The sequence below is a fragment of the Bactrocera neohumeralis genome, chromosome 4 (genome assembly GCF_024586455.1).
Source record: "Bactrocera neohumeralis isolate Rockhampton chromosome 4, APGP_CSIRO_Bneo_wtdbg2-racon-allhic-juicebox.fasta_v2, whole genome shotgun sequence".
NCBI classification, from domain to species: domain Eukaryota; kingdom Metazoa; phylum Arthropoda; class Insecta; order Diptera; family Tephritidae; genus Bactrocera; species Bactrocera neohumeralis.
The window spans coordinates 46,210,416-46,223,042 of record NC_065921.1 but is presented as its reverse complement, the minus strand read 5'-3'; the positions used below and the strand labels follow the sequence as shown (position 1 = coordinate 46,223,042).

Sequence of the window (12,627 nt, the reverse complement as noted above, 5' to 3'; positions counted from 1 at the left end):
GGCCCATTCATGCCACATATCGTGGCACGATTGCCAATATCTAATTGTATGACAGATTTCTAATTGACAATCTCATTTATACATAGATCACCATGGATGTAGAGACACCAGTCGCAACCACGCCAACAGCTCGGGCTACCAATGCGCCACGCACCGTGCCTACTCCAGCGCCCCGAACTGTGGTGGCAACAACGCCGGCACCTGTACCGGCAACCGCGCCTGCAGCGGTCCTACCCTCCGCACCTCGTGGTGGCACGCGACCACCACCAAACCCATCACAGACTACGGAGACCCGTCGGATAAGGTGTCCCATCTGTCGACGCCCTCATCGTCTCCACCATTGTGGAATATTTAGGGGTATGCGGCCTTTGCAACGGCAGCAAGTTGCTCAGGCCCACGGGCATTGCATCAACTGCCTGTCGCACACACACAATGTGACCGCAGCGTGTGAGTCACGCGGGCTGTGCCAAATATGCCACAGGCCGCATCACACGCTGCTACATCGTAGCGCGGCACGCGAGGTGAATCGGCCACCCATCCAACGCGGCCGCATACCCCGATTCCAACCCTCAGCTCGTGCCACACCCCAGCGGAGCGGAACATCACTGCGGCGTCGACAGCCTGGGTCATCATCTCGTCGAGCTACAGGTCTGAGCAGCGTTGTGGCAACGCTGCAACAGCTGCAGCGCCTTTTAGGCTAAACAGTCGTTTAGGGGGGCCGGGATGGCTAAATGAGCACCTGACCCCCCTCTTAATACAATAAAGCTACGCCCCACACATACACACCATACTCAACACGACTACACCATCTACATCATCCACACATCATATTCCACACATCTACACCATATTCATCCCACACACACCAACTCATCATCATCTACACCACACCTTTCACACCACACACGAGGACACCAAACACAATCAACAAAAGGGACTGGCGGACGGCGCCAGCCTTCTTCTCGATCAATCCGTGCGCATATACGCATCAACAGCCAACTAGCTATACGGGTCAACGCAGTCGTCATTAAAACAACGGGTGAGTTTGCGAGATTTTAGTTCATTGATGCTCTCTTGTCGTGATAATCCACGTCGAAAGTTGTGAAAAATGGTCGCACGAAAATGTTCACGAGTTATTTCCATTTTTTGGCCAAGATGAATTTTTTAATTCCCTGTAAACGTTCTGAGTGATGTCATGCTAAAAAATGTCAAACTTTCCAATGGAGATATCAGATTGCACCTGGCAACACTTAGTGTTGTCCTAGGCCAGAATATATATAGCAGCCCTCGTACAAGAAGAAGGCCGTTGAAAAAAATAACTCTACTTGGCTGACCTATTATATACACAAGAAGCAGAATTTATTTAAAAGTCGTATGAGTGTGACAAGCCTATCTATACTTTATTTTATTAATTAATATTTGACCTTGTAAAGTTGAAATTCATCAAAACATATTATCATTAATATTCTTGCTCAAAACATTGTATAGGCAAATTGCATTAAACATTTGGAAACAGATAAACTGCTTTAGAATCATTCATTTTTAATAACAATACATACATGTAGATACATCAATACATAGGTAATTATGTTTACTAATTTCAAATTGACTAAAAATCATTGCTTTGTTGTATTAGCAAATTTCCGAAGCGTGAACCTCTGGCTTTAATCATTTTCTTTTCACACCCATGCATAAACAAACGTGGACAGACACACGAGTACAAATTGCAAATGCACGTTTTATGATTAGGCTATCTCAAGTCATAGTAAGCGCATGGCAGAGCAATACATATTATATGATTACCGATTGTGAGGACGCGGTAATACTACAAATTATCAAATTACAACAACACTAAGAGCAGTTGTAAGGCGTTAAGGCAAAACCATGCCACTAATAATGGCAACAGACACATGAGTCATTGAATTTGAAATGTGGCGCTAGTGGCTTGACAGCGGTTGTGACTAACTGGTAGTAATTATATCACTCACGTAAAAAATTTTACACATCACACTTACTACCTGACGGCCACAGAGTCGGCAGAGCAGTCGAAGTAGCGGAAATGCGAGACCATCAGCGGCCTCGATATATTACATACATACATATAAACTAAAGTTTTGTCAAACAATTATGCTATTTTTTTTTTTTTGGATTTTACATCTATAAATTGCAAAACGACACTTCACGCGACTAAAATCCGCACATTTTTTGGGCTCATTGTTCTCGTTTCTGTTGTATATGGCTATTAATTTCTGTGTAGCCTACGACGATTCATGAACTTTTTAAAAGGCGAAATAAAAATAAGAAAATTCATAAAATTCTATTTTTCTACACTTTAAATAAAGCTGAGTATAAAAATAATATCGATGTATGGGTGTCACAAGAGTTAACGAAAATTAAATAACCTCATGGACCGCTTGAAGGAAGCAAACGCCTAGAAGCGGTAAGTATTGATAAGAATTGTGTTGCATTAGGGCACTGCCAAGCCACAGACTTTGATACTCTCTCGCCAGGAGTTCCGGAAGATTGATTGTGAGGTGCATTCATCTTATAGTCTCCATATACTTAATACCAAGTAATTACTATCTGTTCCTGTTTATTGGGATTTTATTGGTATCAAATTCGCTTAATAACGAGTTATCAAACAAAAGAGTGAATATTTGACATAAATCATTGCTTAAGACAATAGATCAGACCGACATATGCAAATAACTGCCACACAAACTGATCGATCATTTTATTTTTTGATCACGTTTCCTATAGAAAGCTTGAAAAGTTTTCATAGTCCAATTTCCATATTGAGTTTTAGTGTGCAAAAATATTAAAAAAATTCTTAAAATATTTCATGCAAAACTTTTCTTTAAAAAAACTCTAAAATTATATTTTCTGTGTTGTTCTTTTTGTCCCCATAATCTACCAAAATACTCAATGTAGGATTACTTAATGGAGCGGCAGAGTTGCGATTAGCCAGTCGAAATTATAGCAACTTCTGAAAGACGTGTATTTGAGATTGAATTCAATTACTTTTCTGAATTAGAACTTATAATAGCTTGCACTTTTCCATTTTGGTATTAGTTTTATTCCCTGAATCCTCTCACTGGGAGCACTATAAAGCTCATAAGATATTCGTCAGTGTAAATCTCATCAAAACTTTTTTCTTAATGTTCCTTAAATAATTTAAAGAGTCGATTTTTTTCTATTTTCCTTAACTTTTGTAATTACTAGCTGCTGCTACTCTTATTACGCTGCTTTTAGCTTTCTTGGTTAGTCGAACATTCATATAAATACTTTGAATTGATATTTCCCTTGACATGGTTTATTGTTATTGCTCATCTTGTCATGCACACTTCACCGATACACATGATTATGTCCTTTAGATAACTCCTTCATAAAACGGTTGCAACAAGAGTATTATTTATTAGCCTTCATACTTTGTGTGATTTACTTTATTATACAAAATATGACTATTTTGTCGGGAGCATTGTACAAATTCGTATTGAGCCCACATTACTACATAAATGGCTGGCTGCTGTGACATATGTTAACTTTATTTAAGGATCATTGATATCTTGTACCTCTCACTTTTTTCACTGCAATTTCTTCTAAACGTTGGTCCGGTTGATTATTTAGTTTTCCTCTTTTTAGATGCATTTGTCAGGTATTCGTTTTTTATATGATTTTCGGTTTTTCGATTATTTCAGCTTTGCTGAATTGTAAATTTTTTCACAAAATTGAAATTTCGTTTAGAAAACCAACATTTTGTTAAAAATTAATTCAAAATCAATAAACATGTTTAATAGTTTAATTTTCATAACGTAAAATATTATGGGTTTCGGATTGTAATTATCTTTAAGCAGCAAAATCATCCTCACCGTCTTACACCATTTTTCGAATGTGGAGAGTAAAAATTGATGAAATTGAAGGATACCCCGCTTACTCCCCATACAGTGGTACTGTTCAAAACTTCTAAACACGCGATAAATCAATAACTAAATGCGCCAGAGATTTTCAATTTCTCCTCCCATTTTTTTGGTGAAATCCTATATCCCGAGACCCAACCCATCGACAAAATTTAGTACGTGGCATTCTTCTTACTTTCTTATGTCACTGTGCGAAAATGAAATCGGACAACAACCACGCCTACTTTCCTTACAGCCCAATTTTAAATTCCACTTCATTCGTTTAGTTTCCAGTTCACAAATCAAGAAGTAAATAATATAACGAAATAAAACTTTACAGGAATACTGTCTTTAGTATGAGTCACGTTATGACCAAAATTTGTAAAAATCCAATAAAAATTGAAATCGAAAATATCGATCAATATGTGATATATATAATTAAAATTAACTGATAATCCTTCTCTTATAATGATAGGTCTGTATGTCATAAATGGGTAAAATCGGACCAATACTTCCTTTATATATAATATAATAAAAATATTTTCGCACTTCTAGGTGATTTTGCACCGCATATATCGGCCAATATGTGAATTATCTCAATGAAAACAAGTAAGGAAGGGCTAAGTTCGGGTGCCACCGAACATTTTATACTCTCGCATGATAAAGTGATAATAATTTACATATTTTTTATTTTTCTGTAAAATTAATTAAATTAGATCAATTTGTGTACTTTGAGTATTGAATTGTATTTTCATTTCCTAATGTATATATTATACAGAGAAGGCATCAGATGGAATTCAAAATAGCGTTATATTGGAAGAAGGCGTGGTTGTGAACCGATTTCACCCATATTTCGTATATGTCATCAGGGTGTTAAGAAAATGTTATGTACCGAATTTCATTGAAATCGGTGGAGTAGTTCCTGAGATATGGTTTTTGGTCCATAAGTGGGCGGCGCCACGCCCATTTTCAATTTTTAAAAAAGCCTGGGTGCAGCTTCCTTCTGCCATTTCTTCCGTAAAATTTAGTGTTTCTGACATTTTTTGTTAGTCGGTTTACGCACTTTTAGTGATTTTGAACATAACCTTTGTATGGGAGGTGGGCGTGGTTATTATCCGATTTCTTCCATTTTTGAACTGTATATGGAAATACCTGAAGAAAACGACTCTGTAGAGTTTGGTTGACATAGCTATAATAGTTTCCCAGATATGCACAAAAAACTTAGTAGGGGGCGGGGCCACGCCCACTTTTCCAAAAAATTACTTCCAAATATGTCCCTCCCTAATGCGATCCTTTGTGCCAAATTTCACTTTAATATCTTTATTTATGGCTTAGTTATGACACTTTATAGGTTTTCGGTTTCCGCCATTTTGTGGGCGTGGCAGTGGGCCGATTTTGCCCATCTTCGAACTTAACCTTCTTATGGAGCCAAGGAATACGTGTACCAAGTTTCATAATGATATCTCAATTTTTACTCAAGTTACAGCTTGCACGGACGGACGGACGGACAGACGGACGGACGGACAGACAGACATCCGGATTTCAACTCTACTCGTCACCCTGATCACTTTGGTATATATAACCCTATATCTGACTCTTTTTTTTTTTAGGACTTACAAACAACCGTTATGTGAACAAAACTATAATACTAACAACTTTGTTGCGAGAGTATAATAAATAACTGTGTTTTTTTCATAACAGTGTATCTTTGTGCTAAATATAAATAAATTTTAGCGAAAGCTTGGCCTATCCCCTACATAACTAATATCAGGATTTTCGAACATCCAGCTGAATTTACTCTATACATATAATTGGTTTTACACCTTAAAGTATTTTCCTGGCTTTGATTTCTTACAAGTTGCAAGAGTATAAAATGTTCGGTTACACCCGAACGTAGCCCTTCCCTACTTGTTATTCATTTTATGCTGATTGTTGCATAAATATTTTGTCCATTCATACATGTTTACTTGCGTGTCTAGATGCGCGACATATGTATGTCTTTTTATGTGAGTTCACTGGAGATTAATCTTTGTTATAGAGGTAGTTTGTCAGTGTCTTCTGATTATTTTCTTTATGTTTTTTAGTAAATAAAGTAAGAGTGTTGTACATTAGTTGATGAAGCTTGCAAGTGCACTTTCTTTTTCAAGACTGGGCTTTTCAACATTTGACTGAATTACAAGTTCAGTTGAGGATTTAATAAACAAATTTTTGGGAATATTACAGGCAATGTTTTAGGTTGGTACTCCTTTGATATGTTGTAAACTTTTTCTCAGTCAAAGTCTAAAAGTTGTTTGGGTTGTATGTGTGACCTTATTAGCAGAGAGATGATGTTATCCCTTTTGAAGAACAATATCTCTTTAACCAAGTATTATCAAATCAGTAGATTTGCAATTGTAAAACATATATTTGATAAATATCAAAATATTGAACTAAATATTGTATTTCTTGCTAATTTCTCATGGAAATTTTAATAAAAATGTTATAAGACATACTCTTTTTATAATTATTATATTCGTTATATATAGATATTGACATCAGCTAAGCTTACTAACCTACAACAAAAACACCTTCTTCCGACTGCTTAGATCAAGGCTCGGTAAAAAGCAGATTATGCAATCTTCAAGCTTAGTAAGAACCAGCCTTCTTAGTTGAAATATCACCTTGTGGCTTCGTAAGGGAATTCGTTGACTTGCATGTGTGACGCTTAGGTGTAATATAGTACATTAACTTTTGTAAGCATTTTGTACACACACATATTAGCTTGTCAAAAAAGTCTTGCGGTATTTTCGCTTGTTGGCGCTGAAAGCGCGTACATAGTTCTAGTTTTATTAGTCGCATCGGGTCATACTATACCTTTTTGGAAAGCTCATTTCACGCGCTAACACGTGTTTGATTGATTGTCGTTTCTTTTAAGTCGTTCGTGAGTTATAGCGTCGCAAACATGGAGCAAAATAAGAGAAAATACGGCATATTTTACAGTACTACTACGATAAAGGCAAAAATGTATCTCAAGCCGTCAATAAAATTTGTGCAGTTTATGGACCCGATATAGTTTCCATTTCTCACCGCACAACGATGGTTTCAACGATTTCGTTCTGGTGTAGAGGTGGTCGAAGATGAGCCACGCTCCGGAAGTCCTGTCGTCGAAAATTGCGATAAAATCGCTGAATTGGTCGAAAGAGACCGGCATAGTAGCAGCCGTAGCATCGGTCAAGAGCTGGGCATGAGTCATAAAAAATTCATTTCAATTTCAATAAAAAAAATAATTCAATAAAAATACCGCAAGACTTTTTTGACAACCCATTATTATAATTTTTATGACCGTTTTTGGAAATAACGCTTTTGGCTTGCGCACAGCTCTCTGAGGTATGGACAAACAATTAAGTTTGATATGTATGTACGCTACTGTGGAGTAACACTACTCAGTTAAGTTTTTATGGCACTTAACATCCAATCCAATCCAATCCAATCCAATCCTTTCCAATCTTTTACCTGCTCCCTTACTCCTTTAATTCTACTGCCATTATTTTTCTTTCTCGCAGAGCTCACTGGCAATTTCTTACAATGGTCATGGGCACTCGTATTTTAATAATGCTTTCATACATTTGTACTTGGTCTAGTTATATATACAGCGCACGCTCGCTAATGTGAACACTCTATAGTTCGAACACCCCATAATGTGAACAGACTTTTTTATGCATTGACTACTCTATAATGTGAACAAACCCAAAAGGCTCTATAATATGAACAAAAGACGTTAAAGTATTTGAATGTAGTTTACACAGATCTCAGCTAATTCTGAATTTGGGGAATCCCCTAATTGTAGAATAAGACTCTCATTTGTATTGCATGTAATGCGTAGAATACTTCAGTTGCAATTTTGTATTCGCGTGGAGTGTTTCGTTTTAGATTTTCTGTTAAAAATGAATTCTAAAAAACACACGTTTTTGACATTGAAGCAAAAAGCTGATATTCTCGATTCTTTAAAAAGAGGCTCATCTATGACGTTCTTAGCAAAGAAATATAATCTTGCTAAATCAACAATTTGTGGAATCAAAGCAAAAAAACAAGTGATTTTAAAGTTCGTGAACAACACATACTCGGGACCTGGGCAAAGAAGAGCTCTGCGTCCTTCAGAGCTGCCCAAAATGGAGAAAGCTCTTTATCGTTGGTTTATCAAAATGCGGAATAAAAACTGGCCAGTACGGTACGGTATTCGACTGCTGCAAATATCAGGCGAAAAACTATCTTCGCTGCCTCAGCTCGTGGATCCATTTAAGGAAAAACTTAGAGCTAAAATGGCCGAACTGGAGCTGTGTAACGACCAGTTATATAATGCTGATGAGTCAGGCTTATTCTGGAAACTTCTGCCAGAAAAAACGTACGTGTCCAGTATGGAAAAGAGAGCCCCAATCCTTAGGTCGGAAAAGCAGCGAATCACGTTTTTATGTTGCTCAAATGCCACTGGATCTCATAAACTGAAACTTTTGGTAATTGGAAAGGCAAAGAATCCACGCTGCTTTAAAAACTTTCAATGCCCCACAGACTATAGAGCTCAAAATCCACCTGGATGACGTCGGCTGTTTTCAAGGAATGGTTTCATGAGTCCTTCGTTCCAGAGGTGAGGGTTTATTTTGTATTTTGTTAACTTTTTTCTTTTTTCCTTCTCACCCAAACGAAGCTCAGCTGGCAACGGAGGATGGACAAATTTTGGCAATGTTTATGACACCAAACGTTACTCCCCTCATCCAACCAAGGGTTCAAAATGCCATAAAGATCACAAAGTTGCATTACATAAAACAGCCGCAATAGCAGCTGCAAACTCCAATTTACTCGATTCGATGAAAAAAATTACTTTACGAAGAGCTATATCTCTTTTGGATGCCGCTTGGAGTTGTGTCAGCGAAGTAACATTAGCTAATTGCTGGAAAAATATTTTAAATTTTACGGCAGCTGATAACGATCCTGAAGATAGTGTTCCGCTCGCAGTTTTAAAAGAAAAATGGGGAGCTGAACTTCGCGCCTTGATGCGCAATACCGTCGATCTCCTTAACAGTTTGAATGCTGAGGTTTGTTCTTTTCGCAGAATCGCACAAAGATATGCAGGTTATTGAAAATGATTTCTTATTAACCATTTCAGGCTGAATTAACGCTACCAGGCATTCATGAATGGAACGAAGATGTTGAAGATGATAATGCAAATGACGAGCATGAAGAAGAAGACGATTCTGATGAAGGCAGCGTAGCGGAGGTACAGGAGAAAATTAAGCGGACTGAAGCAGTTGAAATTTTCAACAAGACGATAAGGTGGGCTGGTCATGAAGACGTCGATTCAAATGATGTAAATGTACTAAGACGTCTAAGAGGGAAAGCTGTGCTCCAACTTTTAGAAACACAGAAGATACAGAGAAGGATGACTGATTTTTTCAAATAAAACTTAAATTTTGTGTATTACACGTGTTACGTAAAAATGTATATGTAATGAAAACATGAATAAAATGTGAATTCCAATATATAAATACGTACTTTCCTATTCTTTTGGAGCATTCCATAATGTGAACACTTTCGATAATGTGAACTGCCTTGGTTTTAATTAGGTCAGATTATCGAGCGTGCGCTGTATACTCTTATTGTCGTCATTGGATTGAAATACGATTAGCCAGGTAATATACCTTCTGCAAATTTTCTGTCACAGCTTCACATAATACGGACATAAGTTGGTATGAGTGTGTTAAGAGCACTCTAGTGTCAGATCCTCTCGACTCTTTCAGCATTATTTAAAACAATTATAGCAATAAGTCAATAATATTTTTTAACGAAATTCTTAGTCGAACACCGTATGTTAACTTGCAAATGAAAAATTAAATATTTCCAGAAAAGATTGTGTCAAGCGGTAATTTATTTTTGGATTGGGTGTGTGCTATTGAATACTTTACGCGTTGTATTTAATGGTCAAGGGCGTGCCAAATAGCGATTTTAATAATCTCGTAGAGCTTTCACAACTCTATCACTCGTTTGAACGGGCACACAAGTTTAAAGTTTTTAATTGGTATTTAATTGCTCTTAAAAACACTATGCACACCTATTTGGCCGGACTTACATTCTGACCCGGATTTTTTCATTAAGGGGCTATACCGGTTTGACACTTTCAAAAAAAAAAAAATTTTTTTATTTTCTTTTTCGATAGCCTATATTTCCATAAATATCCTGTGAAATCGGGAATGTCGTATCTTGAATATTTTTTGGATGGCAGCGTTCTAAAGAGCGACCGCTCGGAGGTGCAAACATATATGTACATATAAGTGAAACTTTAAACGCGTATTTCTCGAAACGACATTTTTCAGAATTGCTAGCGTTATAACTCAACGAGAAATTAACCGATCGAGTTCAAACAAAAACTGAATATTTTGGAATGCATTTACTATACAATGACATATGATCTGTTAGATTGGTTGCAAATTGTTAATTTGGCATTTAAAAACGACCATTTTTTACTTAAAAAATTGATTTTTTTTTTTAAATTACGTCATTTTGTTAATTTTTGGTATTTTTCGAAGATCGTTAGCCATTGTATTTTTAGGCTTAATAAACTTTTCAAATTTTTTTGTTTCAGTTACTCATTGGGCCGGAATCATGTCAGCAGTTGGGGCACTTTTTTTGACACCTCCGAAGACAGCCCATAACCGTTATTTTTCAACATTTTCATTAAAGAAAATCTTAAAATATAGTTGGAAATATACCTTATTACGTTCAAAGAAGTTCGAAATATTCAATCGCGTACTTTCTTTTAAAAAAATTTACGAAAATCGCCTAATTTTTCATGCGTTACATTAGTATAGCCCCTTAAATACAATATGGTCGTCATTAAAACGTATTTCATCATAGCCCCTTCCAAAATGCTTGCGGAAAAGAAATCTTTTTACTTCCGGATCGCGAACTCATTAATATTTTTTTTAGTTTTAAAATTTTTAATTTCTTCTTTAAAATCTACTTATGTCGCCACCACCTAAGTAATCCCCTCAATACACTTGTGCTGATGTTTTCTCCAATCCTCGAAACAGTTGTTAAAGTCCATTTTCGGTCGATTTTAAATCGCACGAATACAATAGTTGCGGCACGATATTGGTTGAAAATTTGGTGAAAAACTCACGAGGAATCAATGCAGTATGTTACGGTGCATTATCGTAATGTAAAAACCAGGAGTTGTTGGCCCATAATTCCGGCCTCATTTTACGAATAGTTTCGCGCATACGACACATAACACACAAAAAGTATTTCCTGTTGACAGTTTTTCCAGTAGGAAGGAATTTGATATTCGTGGAAAACTGTCAACCTAACTTTTTGACTTGCTATGATGTGTTTTTTCCGGCTTAGGCTCAGATTTGCTTGAATTTAGTGATTTTGGAGCCAATCTTGCTTTTGCTTTTCTTAGGTCCAAATGATTTTTCTAAATGGCTTTCTCTGAGCCTTTCGATATTTTACGACGCCAGTTCAAGTGGGTCGTCAAAATTGTGCCAAAATTTAACCAAGCGGGGTGCGTCACAATACGCAGATAACTCGTGCTGGTAAGGCGGATACAAGTCTCTGTACTGTACTGAAAAGCTTGTTTACTCAAAAGGAGATTTCTACCACTATAGAAAGCGAAGAGCCGAAAAGCATGTGTATGCTAAGATGAATGTGTTCGCCAGTGTTATTTTCAATAGTTGCATGCTGTGCTATCTATGGCTTCAAACTAAAAAGTTTGATAGCGTCACTTAGTCTCAACAGCTCGACATTTTTTCAGTTTCGGTCTGGGCGTTCCATGGCTACGCGCTGAAATGGCTTTAGTTTGAGGTTTGCTCGGCATGAGCAGTATTTTCAATACTTGACAGTAAATTCCAAACTGATTGCGTTTTATTGGCTTTTACTTGGACTATGTGCGTAAACATAATTGAGCGTTTATATGTAAGAGGCATTCATATTTGTATGACGCTGATATTTTTATTTCTTTGCAGTTTCTTTTCTCACTATGAGTCTGGTGGATAGCCAGGAATATTGCGAATGCTTGAAATAACTGCTGGCTGAATTCAAGCGCCTTTAAAATTCAATGTATTTATCAGAACAATATGTAGACTTTAGTGCTCTTTCTGTCTCCATCGCTATGTGTTTTGAAATGAAAAGAAAGCTGAATTTATCATTTAATTTTTTTTCAATGTAACACAGCTTGATAAACAACATTTTTTTCTGTTCCGATGTAAAGAAAAGATGGTTTTCCAACTCGTGTGCACGCCAAGTATATCTGATCGTGCGAAAAACATAGCATTTCCAAATATATGCCACACACTATGCGACTATCCTTGTGTCCTGTTGATTGTCATCTCAAATGCAATTTTCACTGGAAACGGAATACATTTGAACTGAAATGGCAAATCGTTGTAACTCAAGGGAATTCGTAGAAAGAAGCAATCTGACTCCTTGAATTCGTCGCAATCAGTCGGGTTCCATTACACAGCTTCGACGCGAGAAGATTGCGAAACATAATAACGACAGACCCTACTTTGAGACGCAAATGATGCGGTAGCATACCATGCCTCTGAAAAGAATTTAGAAATTCCACTGTATAATTCAAGGCGTCGACTTTATTGTCAAGACGATCGATCGATTCATATGAGCGCAAGTCCAAGAATTTTGCTTTGAATTTTCCAGTTTAAGTCAACACCATCGGTATTTTTGGCAGCTAACATTGCGCGTG

At 36.9% G+C, this 12,627-nt stretch overlaps 1 protein-coding gene across 1 annotated transcript; it reads left to right on the top strand.

The window, feature by feature from the left end:
• Positions 1–8,349: 8,349 nt before the first annotated feature.
• Positions 8,350–9,415, top strand: LOC126754629 (uncharacterized). Its single transcript, XM_050466739.1, has 2 exons — positions 8,350–8,965; positions 9,037–9,415. The coding sequence occupies exons 1-2, from the start codon at positions 8,738–8,740 to the stop codon at positions 9,328–9,330; spliced, it is 522 nt and encodes a 173-aa protein (XP_050322696.1). The 5' UTR covers positions 8,350–8,737; the 3' UTR covers positions 9,331–9,415.
• The last annotated feature ends 3,212 nt before the right edge of the window (positions 9,416–12,627 follow it).

What these genes read in the sequence shown, in the direction of transcription:
- LOC126754629 (XM_050466739.1), top strand. Translation starts at nt 8,738, where the DNA reads ATGAAAAAAATTACTTTACGAAGAGCTATATCTCTTTTGGATGCCGCT. An exon ending in TTAACAGTTTGAATGCTGAG is followed by an intron (nt 8,966 to 9,036) that starts GTTTGTTCTTTT and finishes TAACCATTTCAG; the next exon opens with GCTGAATTAACGCTACCAGG.